Source organism: Coenobita brevimanus, chromosome 65, assembly GCF_032717465.1.
Source record: "Coenobita brevimanus isolate Jiangsu-jjx chromosome 65, ASM3271746v2, whole genome shotgun sequence".
In the NCBI taxonomy this organism is placed as follows: Eukaryota; Metazoa; Arthropoda; class Malacostraca; order Decapoda; family Coenobitidae; genus Coenobita; species Coenobita brevimanus.
In genome coordinates, this window is record NC_137018.1 from 21,692,881 (window position 1) to 21,715,055 (window position 22,175).

General features: G+C 43.7%; 1 protein-coding gene across 1 annotated transcript in view; it reads left to right on the forward strand.

Moving 5' to 3' along the window:
* The window catches only part of Bin1 (histone deacetylase complex subunit SAP18), a 153,962-nt gene extending 134,660 nt beyond the window's left edge, over positions 1–19,302 (forward strand). The window contains exon 4 of the mRNA XM_080276418.1: positions 18,348–19,302. Within this exon, the coding sequence (XP_080132544.1) occupies positions 18,348–18,429 (82 nt within the window). The 3' untranslated portion in view covers positions 18,430–19,302. The remainder of the gene's footprint in view (positions 1–18,347) is intronic.
* Positions 19,303–22,175: the final 2,873 nt, after the last annotated feature.

Below are 22,175 nucleotides of genomic sequence, written 5' to 3' on the forward strand. Positions count from 1 at the left end.
ACGGGGAGTTATGAAAGTGAAAGTGACAGATTCGCTCTCAGCACTAGTATACAGGACGAGAAAGTGAATGCCTGGAGTGAAAATAAACTACTAGTACTGAAAGAAACTTATAGAAAAATATTGTTTATATAAATAAGTGTAATAAAGTACTAGGAATATAAAATGTGAGTGTGTTTATAAATAATAAAAGACAGCTCCGCCTCAGAATTCCATCGGGGAACTAGCACGGAAGGAAAGCTTGTATGCGCTCATAATTTACGTTGCTTTCACAGTGTTTTTTTTTTTTGGAATATGGATTCCAAACTACTTGAAATTCATAGAATAGTGTTTGTAGTTATAATATCAGGCTGTGGTAACCATATTATGGGGTATCGGGAAGTGTAAAGTGGAGACTTCGTAACCCAACTTCAGAAGTCTCCACAATTCCTACGGTAGACGACGAAGGCTCAACAAACATCTCAGGGGAAAGCTGAAGGTATGTGCCATTTGCATATATAATTTTAATATTCTAGGACTAATAACTGATTTTTGGCAAATATTTTTAAAAAGTCAGTCGGAGCGCGAATATCCTCGCGGGACGCGCAAGGAGTGCAAAAACAACTCCGCAGTGTAGGGGTTAAGAAGAGGAAGCCAGAGCCAGCTGCCAGATGCAAGTCAGAGCAGGAAACTGATTTGGAAGAATTGTTTTGATGTGAGCTGCCTGTGCCTCTCCTCTCTGTCTGTACAGTGTGTGTACATAATTCATGTGTATTTAAAGGTATGGAATTATAGTATAACTGTATTTTACTTACTGTATATTACTCTAGAAAGTTCACAGAACCTAACTCCTTCACTTAACTTGTAGTCTTATGGGAAAATTGTGTTTAAATTACACGAAATTCAAATTATACAACTTCCCCTGGAACGCAATACTCACGTAAATCGAGAGACATAGTACCTGTCTATCTATCTATCTATTGCCAGACGCCTCAATCCCGTTTGGGGTGGCCACAAACAAATCGCCTCCAAGTCGCCCTGTCCCCCTGTAATTGGGGGAAAAGGCAGATGGTATATCTGATAGTTTGTTATATATATTATATCCAGTAAGAACCCGCTAAACCAGACCTAGGGTTGGTATATATAAAAAATGGTCTGGTAGATACCCCATGTTGGACATGTTATGTCAAAAACTCAGTATTGCATGAGTTTGACCTGTGCTCCTGGACTTATGATAGAGCAAAAGACAGTACAAAACTAATGTTGGCTCTCATTTCACTAAATAATAATGAATAGTAGAGGAAATGCAACAAGAAATGGCTTTTCTTTGCCTTGTAACTTTGATCCTCGCCAAGGTCTTGGTGACTGGTTGTTTTAGCCACTCCACTTACAACTTATGTAGACTAATCTTCTACACTTAACATCATCATCATCATCTTCCGGACCTCCTTTCCCACCATAGAGGAGGGTGAGGAGGCGGTGGCTCAATCGGTAGAGAGATGGCTTGCAGTCCTTACGGACCCAGGTTCGAATCCCGGCTGGGGCAGGGAACAGTTTAAGGATTTGAATTTCATTAAATCAGGCTTTACTGATCTACCAGAAGACCCGCCGACATGTCGTAAAAATACCCCCGCTAATACCAATACACCAGTCCTGTATGAGACAGCCCTAGCATGTATTCAATATGGACGGTGGGTGTTAGCGCCGAAGTGGTGACATGTAGAGGTGTATGGTATGTAGGAGGACTGCTGGGCCTTGATAGCAGGCTGTGAAGCCTATGCCCAGAGTCGGACACATTAAAAAAAAAAAAAAAAAAAAAAAAAAAAAAAAATCTAGACAGCCTACTTTGCCCAGTCCAATGGGCCACACTTCCACTCACCCATCTTTCAAGCCCCTGGAATCCTGGCTCTGTCTGATATGCGAAAAACTTTCACCATATTCTGTAGCTTCACATAAATGTATCCAATAGAGTCAGTCCGGATGCTGTCACGTTAAAAAGGGGTGCCAAGTCCCTGACCATGCACTTCTTTTCACATCTGTCCAGCCAGCTTGATCTCGTCAGTTCCCTAGCCTTACCGACTTCCATACCTCTCTTCCACCCACATTCATCCACCATATCCCTCCACTTTCTCCCTGGCCTACCTCGCCTCTTTCCTCCTTCAAATTCGCTCAGATATACTTTTTTCACGACTGTATTGTTATCCTTTCATTCTACCTGACCATACCATCTCAGTACACTTTCATCGATTCTGGTGTCCACAGACTTCCTCACTCCACATCTTTCATGAATCACATTATTTCGTATCCTATCCACTCTCTGTACTCCATGTACATTCCGCAGCGGTCCCATCTCCACTGCTCTTACTCATGACTTTTCATTTTCATGCCAGACCATAGTCTTTCATCCATAAGTTAAAGTTGGCACTAACACTCTTCATGTAAGCCTCGTGCAGCAGCAACACTCAAGCCTCTGTTACTTAAGAAGACCTTCATAGCACCAGCTACTTTCCTTCCTTGTGTCACTCTACTTTCTGCATCTTTTGCACATTTTCCTCTCTTTTCTATCACTGTACCCAGGTATTTGAACTCTCTCACCAATTCCAGTCTCACACCATTCACTGTAACATCACACTGGGAGTCACCTTCCTCCTCAGTTACCATCAGTTTACGCTTTTCTTCATTTACTATCAAGGCACGATGCTCACAGACATAAGCAAAACTCTGCAATAATCTACCAAGTTCTTGTCCGATATTTGAAAGTAGCACTGCATTATCAGCATACATGAGATTTGAGATGTTTCATTCATCACCATTCATTACCAATGCCATCCCTTTCCCAGCTACTTGCATTTTTACTTCTTTCATACGCCAGCCATATATATACTGTATTGAACAGCCATAGGGACATCACACAACCTAGTTGCACGCCCACACCAATTGTGAACCATTCACTTAGATGCCCATTTACCTTTACACATGCTTCACTACCATTATAAAAACTCTTGATGGCACCTAACAGCCTCCCATCTACACAGTACATGCGCAAAACCTTCCTCAATCCTTCTCTGTCTGCTTTGTCGTATGCTTTTTGCAGATGCATGAATGCCATAAACACCTTATGGTCCTTCTCACAAGCCTTCTCCACTATCTGTCTTACTTAGTACAAATGAAATTGCTGTATTCTTAGCAAAACGAAAAACAGACTCAGCACCGTTGTGGGCAGCGATATAAAAGAAATGGGCTTCAGAGGTGGATGATATCTAGGGCTGGTAGCAATACTTTCAAAGCAGAGGGAATGTGGCCATGTGCAGTTTGCCACAAGGATGTAAGAGTATCTCCATGTTGTGCAGTGTTTGTGATAAATGAGTGTATAAGAGATGCAGTGGTATTGGAGGTACACTGCAAAAGAATGCTGATTTCATGTGTGTGATGTGTCGTATAGAGCATTTGGAGAATGTTTGGCTCAAAAGGACTGATCTTGCTGGAGAGCCTCTTGAGTACATGGAGGAGTTTTGTTATTTCGGGGACATGTTAGGTGCTGGAGGTTGGGCTGGATCTAGCTCTGTGGCTAGGGTATGGAGTGGTTGGAGGAAGTTCAGGGAGCTGTTGTCTCTCCTGTCATTTGAGAGGGCTCTTCCTTCATGCTAAGGGACCTTTGTATGCATCATGTGTCAAGAGTATAATGCAGTATGCTAGTGAGACGTGGACAGTAATGGAAGAGGATATTCATAGGCTCAAATGTACAGAAATATCAATGATCAGATGGATGTGTAGTGCGTCCTTGAATGCAAGGCCTGTGGTGGCTAAGATTGATCATGAAAACTTAAGAGGAGGGAAGGGACTGGAATGTATTGGTTTTGTAATGAGGAGAATTAGATATGAGATGGTTGGGTATGTTGAGAATATGTAGGATGACAGTTGGGTTTGGAAGTTGAGAAGTGTGAACACTGGGATTAGGGTTGTGAGAGGCAGACTGAAAAAGACCTGGGATAAGGTCATAGATTTTTACCTCAGGGTTAAGAGACTGAATAGGGAGGCTGCCAAAGAACGAGCAGTATGGAGAGCTGCCATTAGGCAACCAAGGTTAACATATGCAAACATGTTGGAGCCTTTGTACAGTCCTTCGTCCAATTTTGTGAGAATATGGTCGACAAAAACCCTCGCAAAATAAAAATTCGCAAAATTGACACAATTAAATATATGAATTATAGGCAAATTGGTCGACATCACCCCAGGTTAAGCACTTTCCCACTCTTTCTCTTGACTCTTACCTCTTAATTTTACGATGATAAATGAAACAAACATGATTTGGTTCATTTAATATAACTGTACAGAACTGATGTACTGTACAGTAATATTAATAAGAAAACATCATAAGTAAAAAAAAAAAAAAAATGCATTTACACTGATGTAAAGACTGGCGTGGTGTACGGGACTGGTGGCGGGGCGAGGCCTGGGTACGGCTACTGTGGCCCCTCGGGGCCTATGTCATCACTATCACTGTCGACAGATATTTCCACATCGTGCTGTGTTTTTTCTGCCTCTCTCATGAATCCCTCAAAGTCAGAATCATCACTGGGGTCATCAGAATCAAAAAGGTTAGGGATGCTAGGATCGCTGGCTGCTTGGGGAGGGGTGGCAGGGCGGCTGGTCAATGGGGCAGGGTCACTTGGGGTTCTCATGAATTTTGTGATTAGAGACTGCTTCCTCATGTTAACCCCATCTCTGTGGAGGTCAGCATAAAAGCGAAGGGCCCTGTCAACACCGTGGCATGCTTCCTGAGCCCTAAATTGGTCACATTCATTGCTCACGATGGTTTCTTTCAGCTGGTCAATGATGGTGAGGATATTGGCCAGGTTATGCATCGTTAATTCTCGGCGTGCTTGTGGTTCTGGTTGCTCTGATTGCTGGTTGGCTAGTGCATCTTCTTCGTCATCTCTGAGCTTGGTGGTCGTGGCACTTTCTTGTTCTTCTTGTTCTCTCTCCCTCACTTCCTCAGCTGTAACTTCGCGGCATCCAACAACCAACTGCGCTGCTGCCAGCACTGCCCGTTCAGCCTCTTCCACCTGCTGAACCTCGCTACCTGGCTTTTTAGGGCAAAGGTGGGGTACCAGACAGTGCCAGGCATGGTTGATGGTGGCCCCATTTATTTCCTTCCATGAGGCAACAACAAATTCTAGGGCCGTCTTGATAGTAAATTGCCGCCAGAACTGCCTTACTGTCATCTCTGGGGCAGTGGGTCCAAGTTCCGGGGCTGGGGCAGGGTTGGGCGGTTCTTCCTGTGGCAGGGGGTTGTCCATATCCAGGTCTCCATGCTCATCCTCTGCCTCTATTATCCTTATTTCCTCATTAGTTTCAGTTTTTTCTGAGATAATTAAAAAGTTTGGTGCGGTAGAAGTTTTTCATGTTTGGTATGATTTCCTGATGAAGGGGTTGCACGAGAGAGGTGGTGTTTGGGGGCAGGAAAATTATTTTCACACTGGGGTGAACATCTGCGACGTAGTGTGGACGGCAAGGGGCATTTTCCATCAGATGGCACACTTTGAAGGGAAGCTTATTCTGATGGCACACGAGACGAGCATCGGGCACAAAATGTTTCAGAAACCATTCCTTTATGATGCTGGAAGTCATCCAACCATTATCAGATCGGTACCAATAAAAATCACAGATGCTTTCCATGCTCCTTACATTATTATAGCACCTTGGATGCCTTGCCGTGTGAACGATCACAGGTTTCATTTTGCAGGTGCCTGATAAATTTAAGGTCAACATGACTGTAAACCGTGACTTGTCTAGTTTTTTCCCTCTTTCTTGTTTTTGGTGTTTAGCAATGTAGGATGACCTTGGCATGGCCTTCCACTTCATGCTTGTTTCATCTAAGTTAAAAATTTGGTCCTTGGTGTACCCTTCCTCCTCTATTATGCCCCTCAAAACATTGGGAAAGGAGTTGGCTGCTTCGTAGTCAGCACTGCCTTGCTCACCACTGAACCTGATGTGTTTAAACCCCTTCCTTTTGAGGAACTGGCATAGCCACCCACTCGATGCCTTGAAAGGTTTTGTTGGAGGATTTATGGCTTTTTTAAGGCACATGTGATAGAATATCTTTGCCTGCTCCCTTATATGGCGCCCATCTAATGCAACCCCTTCCTTTTCCTTTCTTTGTATGTAGTGAGCAAGATACCTTTCCATTTTTATTAGCACTTCTTTGTTGGCCACCTGCATTCTACCATCAGATTGAGCACCTCCATAGTTCTTTGCTGCTCGCTTGATTTGTTCACTGTTCTTTAAAATCATTCTCACTGTCGATTCACCAACACCAAACTCCCGACCAATAGCAGAGTTACCTTTACCTGCTTTTTTCCTTTCAATCATTTTCAGTTTGGTCTCCAAACTTATTTTCTTGTTCTCCTTACCCATTGGCACCATGATAACACTCCTGCAAGGTTAGACTGCTGGGATATTGCGAGGAGCATCACGAAATTGTGAGGGTCAGTGACCTTGGTTAGGAACAGGTTCAAATAAACGTGGTGGGCCGGCAGACCACTGCACTAGGAGGCACAGTACGCCCAGTGAACCATGACGTCACTACTCCGCGTGGCAAAGTAGTGCAGGAAGACGACTCTCCCACCACTCAGCCTCGCAAAGTGTGTGATCGCTCGCAGAGTTCATCTGTCTATCTATCTATCTATTGCCAGACGCCACAATCCCATAAGGGGTGGCCATTAGACTTTGAGTTATATATTTTACGGGGAGGGGCACTAACCCTCCACCAACCCACTTGTTGACACGTAGGGAGCACATATGGGTTGGTTATATGGTTACCACCCAGCGTTGTAAATAGTTTCTTGGGTTACAGGAAACCATTTGGCTTGTCACTCAATGTAAAGCCACCTGTAAAGGAAAGGAAAGCAATAAGAAGTGACAAGAAAGATGGGAAAACCAGGAAGAGAGGAGGGCAGGCACATAAAACGAATGATAAAGGCTAAAGAAGAAGTTGGCAGCACTACATCAAATGAGTGGATGATGGTCGCCACCACCTACCACAACCCAAAGTTCATAAATGTTAAAAAATACGACTTTTGAAACTACCTCGCAACATTGGTGAATCGCTAAGTTAAAACTCGCAAATGTGAAAGATGTACTGTAAATGACATGAAGGATATGATAGTAAATCTTAAAAATGGCAGCAGTCAGCTGTATCCACTATGTATAAGCCGACTAGTTTGGCCAGCCTAAGCTTAAGTGGGACCCAGATTAGTTTGGGTTTTTTAAGTACCCGACATCTTTGATATAGCAATCAGAGTCAGTGGAAGGATTTCTTGATAATTATTCTTGATTTATTGACATCTTATTAGAGATTTGTATTTGTCCAGTAATCAGTCCCTATTTGACTAAATATCTGAAAGGATAACCATTAATGCTCATTAAATTTGAAAGTAATCCCTCTACTTTCTGGACGCCCACTTTCTGGACATCCCCACTTACCAGGCATAATCATCCTGGGATCCAATATTCCCAAAATGGTCCAAAAACCGCAAAAAATTTGAGAGAGAATAAAAAAAGATTTTTTCCCTCCCGTAATTTGAACTTGGCGCGCGCGGCGCGGGACAGCTTTGTTGTGGTGCGTCATTCCTCCGACGTCCGCTAGAGCGCCCCTGCATCCTCCCCACTTTCCGCCTGTCTCTTGTCGTGAGCGAACGCTCGTCATCATGGCTGCCTACGTGCTCGCTTTTGTGGTGGTGCCTTACCTGCAGCAGGCACTCCTGCTGCTTCCGTGCCTCTCCTTCGTGTGTGTGAAGATGGACCCGCCGCCTGAGAAGAGGAAGAGAGTGGTATTGACTCTAGAGAAGAAGCGGGAGATATTGGAGAAAGTGGATGCGGGATGGTCTTTGTCACGCATCCTCCGTGAGTTCAACCTGGCCCGATCTACTTTGTTTGATATTAAGAGATCCCGAGACAATCTCATGCAGTACACGGTTGACTTCTCGTCGAAAAGCAAACGCAACGTGGAGAAGATGATGCTTACTCCGAAGTTTGCTGAAGTTTACCGCTCCACGTTGATTTGGTATCGACAGCAACATGCTGCTGGTGTGATGGTACGTGGTACGGAGCTGAAGGCTGCTGCTGAGAAGTTCGCAAGGCTTCACGACGTCCTAGACTTCAAGGCATCCGAGGGTTGGCTCTTCGCGTTCAAGTTACGACATGGCCTTACCAACCGTAAGTCTCATGGCGAAGCTTTGGACGCTAACGAGGATGGAGTAGAGGAGTTTCGGCACAAGGTGAAGGGCTTGATCGACAGGGAGGGCCTCACTCTCGGTCAAGTCTACAACGCTGACGAAACTGGTTTATTCTATCGCTCTTTGCCTACGAACACTCTAGCCGAGGAAACGGAGAAGCGTGTACCTGTCCGCAAGCTCTCCAAGGAACGGATATCTGCTTTGTGTTGTGCCAATGCTAACGGCATGCACCGGCTTAAGCCCGTTATTGTTGGCCGTGCAAAGCAGCCTCAGTGTCTTCGTGGGGTTATGGATGTCCTTCCTGTCGTCTGGTACCATTCCTTGAAGGCATGGTTCACAGCCCACATCTTCAAAGACTGGTTCCACTGCCAAATCATCAAGGGGGTCATACATTACCAGACGGAGAAACTGGGAATCCCACGCAACCAGGTAAAGGCCCTCCTTCTCCTCGACAATGCACCTGCCCACCCATGCGACAAGGACTGAGAATGGCCGCATTAGGTGCATGTTTCTGCCACCTAATACTACTGCTCTCATCCAACCAATGGACCAAGGAGTGATCGTGGCAACGAAGCGCCTATACCGACGGAAGTTCCTGGACAAGGTGATGGTTGTTCTCGAGGACGAGGACGAGCGCAGGGAGGGACGGGACACGCGAGGCCAGCGGACTTTGGAAAACCTTCGCCGCTACAACATCAAATCTGCCATTTACAACTGGGCCAGTACATGGAAGGAAATCCCTGTCAAGACTAGAAAATGGTTGGTCTCGTCTGCTTCTCGGAACGGATGTGGAGTACGATTTCCTAGGTTTTGACGTGGATGACTTCCATGCACGTCTGCGTGCGCACGGCGAAGATGTTGACGTGGACAAAGTGCGTGAGTGGTTGGATGACGACAAGGGCGATCCTGGGTATCAGACCCTGTCTGATATCGAGATCGCATCTTCAGCCGCAGGTGTCAGTACCCAGCTTGAAGATTCCGACGAGGACGGCGATGATGATGCGGACTCCTCTCAGCATGACACAACTCCAGCCATCCCCAAGCTGAGCGCACTCCGGGAACACCTAGAGTTCGTTCTGGACTACCTGGAACACCCGGACTGCGACAGGGAGATGGGGGGCCCTTGGGACTTGTGGAGGAAGTGCGTGCTTTCAGGCAGCGCATCATAAATCGTCAGAATCGTCGTTCCTTGCGTCAATCAACGATTGACAGCTTTTTCAGGCCCGTGACCCTCGCTGTGCCCAGCCCTGGCTCCACTCCATTGCCTCCCGAAGACAGGCCCTCATGTCCGAGCCACAGCCCAGCACATCAGCCTCAGTGGAGTCACCGCTTGACGTGAGTTTGCGTCTATCTTCCGAGTTGTCTGCAGTGGGTACGCCATCACCATGATCCAGCGACGCACCCCTAGGTCACCTGCTAGTGATACTCTTGGACTCTGACAGTGAATAGACGCCAAGAACTTCTCCACTAGACCTCACAGGAATTTACAGTGTTGTGCAGTGAGAAAAACAGTGCATACAGTATTGTTAAGAAATTAGAAATTTGAGTGAAAAGACAAAATTTTTGGACTAAATTTAACGTAAATAAACTTGTGATTTGTTTTGAAATTGGTTTTATGAGTGGAAAGACTTAAAGTGCAGAGTGCATCACTTATTAAGTTACAATGGAGCATAAGTAAGACAAGAGTGCGCAGTGTGAAGAGAATGGACTTCTGAGTGCGAATGACTAAGTTAAGTGCAAGACCTCATGAACAGTGTACTGCAAGTGCTTCAGGAAATCCTTCTTACTGTCAGAGTCTGAGAGAAGGTGGTTATTCATCGAGATGGCCAGGGACTTGCTGTAAGTAGGCAGAATGTTTCATACTGTACTGTACTGTATTTTCCATACTATACTTACCTCAAACACCTCATTTCACTCTTTTATGTCCCTTATTGGTGTGAATATGTAGTGTCTTAGGTGCTATGCATGTGCAGTAGGGAGGTGTTTTTCTGAGTTAGGATAGGTTAGGGTCTGTAACCACCAGTCCAGGAACCAGGGACTTGTAAGTACCCAGAATGTTTAATATTGTATAAACCTTCCTCAAAAACCTCATTTTATGGTTCTTTTGCATTTATTTCAGTCTTTTATGTCCCTTATTGGTGTTATTTGGGTCTTAAATTGCAATGCATGTCCAGAGGGAGTTGTATAGGTGTTTTTCTGAGTTAGGGTCCATAAGTACAAGTCCAGGAGGCTGGTGCCCACTATCCGGAGAGGACCACTTTCCGGACATGCCTTTGGCTCTATTACGTTGGATAGTGGAGGGATTACAGATGCCCAATAAACGGACACCCCAATGTCCGGACATTTTGGGCCCGGGCCTTCTCGGGGGGGCCCCCCCACCCCAAAAGGACTTTTTTTTTTTTTTTTTTTTTTTTTTTTTTTTTTTTTTTAACCCATATTTTGAACTTGACGCGCAGCGCCGACCATCTGTGTTTTTGCGCGAAGTACAGCGACTCCCTCCTTCCTCCCCTACCTATTTGCTGCCTAACTACCGTCCTGACTAGGTGCTTGTCACAATAGCTGCCGCAAGTGCTTGTGTTTGCTGCGTGGTGTTTTTTCTCACTTCTTGCCAGTTTTGGCTGGAGGGTTTGGAGGCGGGGGGAGCCTTCTTGCTTTACTATCCTTATCCTTCAGCATGTAGAGTTAGATCTTGTAATCATAGTCTACTCTGTACCAAACAGCCTCGAAAGGACCATAATGTCTATTGCTGTTTGCTTTCCTTTGTACTCCTTTGTAATCAGTGAATAAACTGCATTACCTCACCACTAGACCACATGGGAATTTACAGTGTTGTGCAGTGTTAAGAAATTAGAATTCTGAAGCTGCAACTGGTGTGGCGCAAGTAAGAACAGAATGTGCAGTGTTAAACAATTATAATGCACAGTGCAAATGATTAAGTGCAGCACAACACTAGATTACAGTACTTGCTTCAAGAGGATTTTCACCACTGCCAGAGCCTTAGAGGAGGTGGGTTAATCTTTGTAACAGCCACGGACGTGTTGTAAGTACCCTGTACGCTGCTAAATATTTTCCATACTCATTTCTAATTCCTCATTCTCTGGTTCCTTTTCATTTATTTCTTGCATTCTGCCCCTTATTTGTGTGAATAGGGTCTTAAATAGGCGCTATGCATGTCCAGAAGGGAGTTATGTAGGTGGTTTTCTGAGTTAGGCTGGGTTAGGGTTCATAAGTACCTGTCCAGGAGGCATTTTCCCAGTATCTGGACAAACCCACTTTCCGGACATGCCCTTGGCTCTAGCATATCGGATATTGGAAGGATTACTGTAGTATTTTAAAGATCATGAAGTTCATAGGGCACCGTACTTGTAATTATTTATATCCTCTCTGTGTTGAGCTTGTGGTAATTAATTTACTTTCATGCCAGTATATGTTTGTTATACAGTATTAGAAACATTCAGTTGTAGTTGGTGGGGGCTCACCATGCACTCACTCGATGTAGTGCTGTTCTTAAGTGCCTGCCCTTTCCTCTCTTCCTTCTTTCCATCCTTGCTTTTCTGTCTTTCTTTCCTTCATTCTTCCCTCTTCCTCCTATCTGTGGGTGTCTGTACACTGAGTGACAAGCCAAATGGTGTCCTGTACACCAGGAAACTATTTACTACACTGGTTGGTAACCATTTAACTAAATTATGGCGCTTGGTGGTATAGTGGGCAGTTATGGTGCTCCAGTTGGATTGAGCCGGTGCAGGTTTATATCCAAGGGGTGGTTGGGATTTATTGCTCACATAATGCCACTCAGGGATGACTGAGGCTGGTCACTTTCATCTTAAATGTCAGGACCAACTTGCCTAGCCCTGGGCTTTTAAGCTTGTCATGGGGCATTACTGGATTAAATGATGAACGATTGATTGAGTAGGTGAGAATGAGAGGGCAAAAGAAGGAGTGTGTATAGTTGTGAGTAAAAGATGGAAGAAGAACATAAGAGAGTATGGATCAGTTGGGTCAAGGATTCTGTGGGTAAGATTGAAAGTTGGAATACAAATGTGGGCAATTGTGTGTGTGTATGTGCCAATGCAAGATCGGTCAAGCAGAGTGAGAGAAGAGTTCTGGACAAATGTGGAAGTGTGCATGGGAATGGTTGGAAGGAATGAGAGAGTGTTTTTAATTGGTGATATGAATGATAAAGTAGGGAATGTGAAGGTGGATGGAATAGTTGGTGAGTGGAGTGTGTCTGCTGAGATATATGACAATGGCAGTGCGTTAGTGGACATTTGTGCTGGGAGGGGGTTGGTGTACCCTCTTCAGGCACAAAATGATCCACAGGTATACATGGCGAGTGATGAGAAGGATGGGTGGTGAACTGAATGAAAGGAAGGCAGTGATTGATTATGTGTGTGTGGATGAAAGGATGCGAAGATGTGTAATGGATGCAAGAGCTTATAGCGGTTGGGGGAGTGGACTTTCTGACCACTACTTGGTGGTGGCCAGAATCAAGATCCAAATAAGATGGAGAAATAGAAAAAGGGAAGGATGGGAGGAAGGAGCATTTGCAAGGAGAGTGGAAAGGTTACAAGAGGATGAGAAAGGGAGAATATAAGAAAGAAATGGAGGAATGATTGGGCAAATATGAATTGGAGCAGATGGGGGACGTGGAAGGTGTGTGCAGGATATTCACAGAAGAAATATATGCAGCATGTGACGTGGTGTGTGGGATGAAGAGAAGACGGAGGGGGATGCAAGGAACAGCATGGGGGAATGAAGAGGTGAGAGAGGCTGTGGCACAAAAGAAGAAAGCATACAATGAATGGATGAAAAATAGGGGCGTGGAAGAAGTTGAAAGGCGGAAGAGAGAATTATATGTAGAAAGAAAGAGAGAGGTGAAAAGATTAGTGAGAGTAAGAAGAGAGTGGATGTGGAATTTGGAAGGAATTTGAGTGTAAAGTGGAGGGACTGTAAGAAAATGTTCTGGAAAGAGGTGAAGAGAGTAAGACAGGGTGGAAGTGAAGTTAGCAGGGAAGTGAAAGATAAAAATGGTAGATTACTAGTGGAGAAGGGAGAAAAAGTGAGCAGATGGAGAGAACACTTTAAGGAATTGTTGAACATAGAGGATGGAAGTAATGCGAGTATAAGTGGCTGAGGAATGGCTGGGAGAAGGAGGGAGGTGAGAAGACAGGAAGAAATCAGTAGGATAGAAGTTGTGGAAGCAATGAAGAAAGTTAAATCGGGGAAAGCCCCAGGAATTGATGGAGTGTGTGGTGAAATGCTGAAGCATGGGGGAGAGAGAGTAGTAGAATGGATGTGGAAGATGTGAAGATTGGCCTGGGAGGAAGGTAGAGTCCCGGAGGATTGGAAGTCAGGTATAATTATTCCTTTGTACAAAGGACAAGGGGAAAAAGAAGTGTGTGGTAATCATAGGGGCATATGTCTTCTTAGTATAATAGGAAAAGTGTATGGTAGGATACTTATTGACAGAGTTAGAGAAAGAACTGAGGAATTAGTTGGAGAAGAACAGGGAGGCTTTAGGAAGGGAAGAGGTTGTGTAGATCAGATATTCATTCTTAGATCTTTAGTGGAAAAGTTTCTAGAGAAGGGAAGGAAGTTGTATGCGGCTTTCATGGATTTGGAGAAAGCATATGACAGGGTGGATAGACAAGGATTGTGGAAAGTATTCAGAATATATGGAGTAGATGGGAAGTTGTTGAATGCTGTGAAGAGTATGTATGATGGTGCTAAGGCTGCAGTGCGTGTGGATAGTGAACTGAGTGAATTTTTCTCTTTGAAGGTTGGGTTGAAACAGGGATGTGTCATGTCTCCATGGTTGTTCAATCTGTACATGGATGGGGTAATAAAAGAGGTACAAGGTAGGGTAGTGGATGTTGGAGTGGCCCTGGTGAGAGAGAGTAGTGTTTGGAAACTCCCTGTACTGTTCTTTGCAGATGGTACTGTGTTGTTGAGTGAAGATGAAGGGGAGCTGCAAGGCTTGGTGGATGAGTTTGGGAGAGTGTGTAAGAAACGGAATCTAAAGGCGAATGTAGGGAAGAGTAAAGTGATGGTCTTTGAGAGAGGTGATGTCAGTGAATGTACAGCGAGGTTGGATGGTGACAAAGTGGAAATTGAAATTGCGAGTACGTTTAAGTACTTGGGTAGTGTGATGAGTAAGGATGGAGGTTTGGAGGAAGTGCTTGAAAGGGTACAGCAGGGAAGAAAGGTTGCTGGTTCCTTGAAAGCAGTGATAAGAAGCAGGGAAGTGAGCATGGAAGTGAAAAAGTTATTACATGACAGTACAGTATTGTGATACCAACTCTAACGTATGGAAGTGAAGCTTGGACGTTGTTGGAAGGACACAAGTCAAAAGTGAGAGCAGTGGAAATGAGTTATTTAAGAGGAGCCTGTGGAGTCACATGGAGAGACAAGCTGATAAATGAGGATATAAAGGAGCGTTGTGGTGTGGATGTGGATGTGATAGGAAGCGTTAGGAGGAATACACTGAGGTGGTTTGGCCATGTGGAGAGGATGGAGGGTGGGAGACTGACGAAGAGAGTGAATGTGAGTGAGGTGGAGAGGGGAAGAGGGAAGGGGAGGCCGAGGATGAGATGGAGGGATAGGGTGGAGAGGTATATGAGAGAGGGGGGTGTGAGTTGGGAGCGGGGCAGTGAAATGGCGGGGGACAGGGCGACGTGGAGGCGATTTGTTTGTGGCCAGAAAAATGGGATTACGTGGTTGACAATAAGAGTCCTGTTCAGAATCTTCTCAGGCAACTTGTATGAATGTAATTAAGTCTGGTTATTGTAGCACATTGCCTGTACACGGAGTATTAACCATGGAGTATCACAGCCAATGATTTTTCACTGAGGCAGGAGTGATAGTACTATGTCCAACTGACACTTGTTTGTTAGAAATTGAGTGCATTTTCTTAATGCCGTGGCTGCTGTGTGAGTCATGAAACATACGAGGTGCTGCCCAAAGTTCCCAAAATATGAAAGTAGGGCAAAAACCACTTGCCATACAGTGTGGGATGCTACTTGGTAGTGCATGCACCTTTTGTTTGTTAGCGTGTCAAGTGGTGGTGTTCAGGGTGGATGCGTTAGCTGCATTTGGGTGTTTTTATATCGTTGTGTTTGGGTTAGTTTGCGAGTTTTGTGATCTCAAAAATGTAGGATGTGAAAGTGCAATGTGTGTGCATCAAGTTTTGTGTGAAACTCAGGAAGAGTTCATCAGAAACTCATAAAATGTTAAAACGAGCATTTGTTAACAATGCTTTGGGGCTGCATAAGTCTACAATTCCCACCGTCACTAACTCAAGAGTTGCCATTGATCGCCAGCTAGTTCAATATGGAAGTCGGGCAACTCATGCAGAGACCACAGAAATCGCATATCTTTAAAAATCTCTCCCGTGATATTTAATGATATTCCGTACGCAAGTTCATCATGATATTATTCTTTAGTAGTTATACTAATTTCCTAGATATGCTTTAATGGGGTAAATGCAGGAAAACGTTACTATAGAAGCCGTGAAAGCACAGCGGGTGTGATAGCATTCATCACATATTTACAAGTCTCTAGGTGCACATTTTGTTTGAAACCCATATAATTTAGCTTTCTAAAAGAACAATGCTTCATCTCCAAAATGCTGACGAAAATCAACAAAGTTCTTCATATGAAAATTGTACAATGTTTAAAGCCGAAATCGTGCAGAGACGAGACTGCTGGCCGAAATCCGACGATGCCAAGGGCTCCAAAATATCGTACAAAAACTCAAAGCAACACGCCAGTGGTGTACCCTGAACAGGGTATTCCTCTAGACTTCAGGAAATACTTCAGTCTAGGTACTGTCTATTTTTCTCTCCAACGGTTTTCCATGATCTTTGTACAGTAGGTCCAGCGGGGATGTAGACACACGTGAGTTTGTTATTGTTTATAATTGTAACATACGATCTTCAACTGTGTCGTGCTAATATTTCTTAATGAAGAATCGTTACATATTTCTCATAACACTGTTTATTTTGTTCTGATTGACAAATACATGAAATGGATGCAAAATAAAGCTTATCAATATTTAAGGAAGGGAAGAATAATAACCGTCCCCAAACCGAGATGGTAGACTCAGCCCACCATTTCTTTATATTCTTTGAATATAATACAGCCTCTCTTCCTTGTAGCAGTTACTAAAATAATGTTGTTATAATTTCTCCCTTCCTTTTAGTGACACAGAGGGCACATAAAATGAACGGAGTTTGGTAGACCAACTTTGATGTCGAAAATTAAATAATCTGGTGAAGAGTGGCAGTTTTTCCTTGGTTAGTGACATCGGGAATTGGTTTCAGCATTTTAAAAATGAACAAATGTCAGCAGATGATGGTACATGTTCTGGTCGCCCTTCCATTGGTTCAGCTCCTGACTATGTGGCCAAAGTTTGTGCAACCATCCTCGAAGATCACTGGAGGACAGTCCAAGATGTTTGTGACATTGTTGGCCTATTGTATGGAACTTGCCAATGCATTTTGTCTGGAGATGTGGGGCAAAAACATCTAGACAAATGGTGTACGAACAAATGGGTGCTTGACCATGACAGTGCACCTTCGCATACAGCCCTTGTTGTTCATCTATTTTTTGGCATAAAAAAACATGCTGGTTGTCCCCTACCCCCTTGTATTCACCAGATCTTACCCCCTCTGACTTTTTACTTCTTCCAAAAATGAAAATCCAGCTGAAAGGACTAAGATTTGACACCATTGAGGGGATCCAGGAGAAAATTGCAGAAGGTCCTGAGGTGGTGGCTCAATCGGTAGAGAGGTGGCCTGCAGTCCTACCGGACCCAGGTTCAAATCCCGGCTGGGGCAGGGGACAGTTTAAGGATTTGAATTTCTTAAAATCAGACTTTACTGATCTACCAGAAGACCCGCCGACATTTCGTAAAAATACTCCCACTAATACCAATACACCAGTCCTGAATGAGACAGCCCTAGCATGTATTCAATATGACGGTGGGTGTTAGCAGCGAAGTGGAGACAAGTAGAGGTGTATGGTATGTAGGAGGACTACTGGCCCTTGAGCGCAGGCTGTGAAGCCTATGCCCAGAGTCGGACACACACACACACACACACACACACACACACACACACACACACACACACACACACACAGAAAGCTATTCTCATGGACTTCCAGAACACGTTCTGATCGTGGGATAAGTTTCTGGGATCGATGTCTGCATGCCCAAGGAGACTACTTTGAAGGGATGGTGGTGATTAAGACTTGATATAAATTTTGTTCCTTCGTTAGCCAAATATTAAGAACTTTTAGGTAGCACCTTGTAAACATATTCCAGCACTGAATACCATCATTTGTATAGATGCATTGTAGAAAGAATTTTTTTAGTGCAAAATTTATTGTAGGATTGACGAGAGTAGCTGAGAGAACTGTTGAACTCTGGGTCAAGAGATGCTGGAGGCAGTCACTGGCAAGACCCAGACATTTATAGAATACTGGATGCCCATGCAAAAGTGATGGACCCTGAATGTGATTAAAAGGCATTGGATGCCAGACCTACAGGCACAGCTCATGAATTAAGGAAAAAATCTTGCATTACTGAGTGATGTGTCAGTAAGAAGTGTGAAGCATTGTTTGCTGCACCCAAGATGATGCAGCATTCAATTTTACTTGTATTAAGATGTGGCAGTGTAATCTTAACTAAATCATGCCATTTATGATGTATAATACTCACTGCACAGAAATTTTGATATCATGGTGACACAGATCAATACGATAACATCACATAGTGCAATATTAGCTTGAGGGTGGACTAAGACCTCTCATCCTCTAATGGGATAGGGATTAGAAATTTTACGAAACCCCTATTTGGGAAAGTGTTTATAATTTATGTACTTTTTATCACCTTCATTCAGTGATATCTTTTCAATCTTATTCGTTTTACCACCAAATCATTTTATTAAGACATAGGAAAGCTGCTTATTATGGAGATTATCTCCATTAGTTTCTCCACTATATTGACATTTATTTTTTCTTGGTACAGTACAGTACTGCCAAATGTTATTTAGCCATGGAGAGATTCCTCAGAGTAAAGGAGTTAATGCTGCATCTTACTTTGTCACCTGTTTTCTACCATGCTACTTTCAGGTTTATGATTGGTGACTTCATGGATATCGCCATCACTCATCCAAGCCGTGGCCCCCCACCTCGCCGCATTAGACCATACTAGTCAACAAGCAGAAACTTCCAGTGTCTGATGGTTGGCATGACATACCTCCAAAATATGACAGGAGCACTTGAAAGTAGTTTTTAAAGAACTTTTGGGAAACACAGAACTTTAAGGAGATCCAATGTTGTTTTGGAAGTGACCATGGTTGGTACTGAATGACTGCTGTGGTGTGGAGTGAACTACACATTGCATTTGCAGTACAGGTTAAGCAGCTGTTCAGACTCAAGGAACTGTAAACAGTTTTTGTAGTATATTCAGTGGGATGAATACATTATCAGAGCAGGCAAATTGTATCACTGGAGCAAAATGTACATGTGTTGGTAATGATGCTGAAGAGTATAATAGGAAAGTGAAAACATTTATTTAATACATTCTTACAAAAAGTTTATTTAGATTCCATTACACTTGGAGGATACAATGTAGCTGGAAGCATCAGCAGAGTTTTGAGCCCAGCTTATTATTATAATGGTTGTAGATCATTGTTGAAAAAATTCAAGTTTTTGACTTTTGGAGTGAAATGTGAGATGTAATTACATTTAAGTGTTGAAAATATTTAATACCAAAAAATAAACTGAGGGAAAACGTTTTTATGAACATTGACAATGTTAGGTTCTGTGCACTGACTCCTTTGCCCCCATTTATGTGAATATTTGCATTTGCACATGTGGTTCCATTCTTTTCACCCCTAGATTATTGCATTTTGTAACACTGATTTTTATGTTGATAATTTTATCATATTAATAAAGAATTCCATAAGTCGAGAAAATTTTCAGTCACAGTTAGATCTTAACCTCTAAAGGCCGCAAATTTCTTAGCGCATCTATCTCTAGAACAACAATTAGGGTCTGATTTTTAAACTTTCTCTGATTTTAATTTTTTCTTTTACAAATTTTAAGAGCTTGAATTTACACACCTGAAAATGTATCTCTCACGCACGTATGTCCAGTGGTTACTGTACTAGCGACCATCAAAAGTAAAGAAAAAAAAAAAGCCAACCTTTGAATCTCCCAGAGAATGGCTAATAACCCAACAAACATATCTGTAAACAATATAATATATATTCCTAGGCATAAAACAAGGTGAAATAATGATCATGAAAGGAAAATAAAGTTGATAGTGGTGTGTAGCATGGGAAAACCCCACATGCCTGGAAACAAAGGGAAAGGATGAAGATGGAGGGAGTGTGGTGGTGGATGAAGGGAGGAGGGGAGGTGTTGAGGGTGAGGAGGAAGGGAGGAAGTATGCTTGCTATGCACACCAGTTACGGTATCCAGGGGGTATATGGGGATATGGGTGGTTGAAAAATAAAGAGAGGGCCCAGTGGGGCAGAGGTAGGTGGAGAAATGGCAGGGGGTCACCCCCCCTCTAAAGGCCCAATCCGGCCATACCCCACCAGATACTGTAGTTCCCATTGGCTTGGTTCCAGACACATAATAAAAGAGGTGGTGCTACCTACCGCCAGTTTTTGGTAGGCTCTGTACCATCGACAGACAGAGGACTTTATGTTACATTTTCTGAAACTATCTATCTATCTATTGCCAGACGCCTTAATACGGGGTGGCCACAAACAAATCTCCTCCATGTCACCCTGTCCCCTGCCATTTCACTGCCCTGCTCCCAATTCACCCCCCCCCCTCTCATATACCTCTCTTCTCCATCCCTCCATCTCATCCTTGGCCATCCCCTCACTCTCATACACTCTCCTCGTCAGTCTTTCACTCTCCATCCTCTCCACATGGCCAAACCACCTCAATGTGTTTCTTCTAACGCTTCCTATCACATCCATATCCACACCACAACGCTCCTTCACATCCTCATTTGTCAGTCAGTCTCTCCATGTGACTCCACAAGCTCCTCCCAAATAACTCATTTCCACTGCTCTCACTCTTGACTTGTGTCCCTTCAACAACGTCCAAGCTTCACTTCCATACGTTAGAGTTGGTATCACAATACTGTCACGTAATAACTTTTTCACTTCCATACTCACTTCCCTGTTTCATATCACGGCCCTCAAGGAGCCAGCAACCTTTCTTCCTTGTTGTACCCTTTCAAGCACTTCACCCTCCAAACTTCCATCCTTACTCATCACACTATCCAGGTACTTAAACGTACTCACATTTTCCATTTCCTCATCATCCAACGTCACTGTACATTCAATGACTTCACCTCTCTCAAAGACCATAGCTTTACTCTTCCCTACATGCACCTTTAGATTCCGTTTCTTGCACACTCTTCCAAACTTATCCACCAAGCCTTGCAGCTCCCCTTCGTCTTCACTCAACAACACAGTAACATCTGCAAACAACAGCACAGGGAGTTTCCAAACACTACCCTCTCTCATTAGTGCCATTCCAACATCCACTGCCCTACCTTGTATCTCTTTTATAACCCCATCCATATACAGATTGAACAACCATGGAGACATAACACATCCCTGTTTCAACCCAACGTTCAAATAGAAAAACTCAGTTCACTATCCACATGCACTGCAACCTTAGTACCCTCATGCATACTCTTCACAGCATTCCCCATCTACTCCATATATTCTTAATACTTTCCACAATCCTTGTCTATCCCCCCTGCCATATGCTTTCTCCAAATCCATGAAGACTGCAGACTTCTTTCCCTTCTCTAGAAACTTTTCCACTCAAGATCTAAGAATGAATATCTGATCTACACAACCTCTTCCTTTCCTAAAGCCTCCCTGTTCTCCAACTAGTTCCTCTGTTATTTCCCTATGTCCATAAGTATCCTAGCGTATACACTTCCTATTACACTAAGAAGACAAATGCCCCTGTGATTACCACACACTTCTTTTTCCCCTTTCCCATTGTACAAGGGAATACTTATACCTGATTTCCAATTCTCCGGGACTCTACCTTCCTCCAGGCCAATCTGCACATCTTCCACATCCATTCTACTACTATCTCTCCCCCATGCCACACACTCCATCAATTCCTGGGGTTTTCCACATTTTGACTTTCTTCATTGCTTCCACAACTTCTATCCTACTGATTTCTTCCTGTCTTCTCACCTCTCTCCTCCCAGCCATTCCCCAGCCACTTATACTCACATTACTTTCTTTCTCTATGTTCAGCAATTCATTAAAGTGTTCTCTCCATTATTTGGCAGATATAGGTCTTTAGGGGTTGGGGATATAAATCTCTCTTCGATTATTTGAACATAATCAAGGTATTAAAGTCGAAATGTTGAGATATTTGGCAGATTGAATCAAGTTATGCTGACAGTTTTTTTTTTTTTTTTTCAGATAACAACTATCATTTTTACATGGAGAAACAGGAGTGGGGAAGGCAAATATGCAATATAAGGACGTAAGGGAGGAATGTAGAATACTGTAGTAATTAACTGTAAAACGGTGGTACTTGCCCGGGCGACCGAAGCCACTCCCAGGTCCTAGGCCCAGTGAGGGGCCGGGGGGGGGGGGGGTTGCGATGGTTTGGCCCCCATGCTGTCCTCTTCTGTTTCGACAGCCTCTGGGGGGTAGACCCACGGTGAAGACGCCACCGCTCCAGATGATGGCTGGGGATGATCCACCCCAACCCTTACCTCCATCACAACCTTCTCCTTCCCCTTCCTTTCCACCCACACCATTACCTCCACCCCCGTGCTGCAGCAGCCAACACATCGCACACACAACATAAACATCCTTCAATTAAACATAGATGGCATAAACACCAAAAAACAAGAACTCACACAATTCATCAAACAACAAAACATACACATTG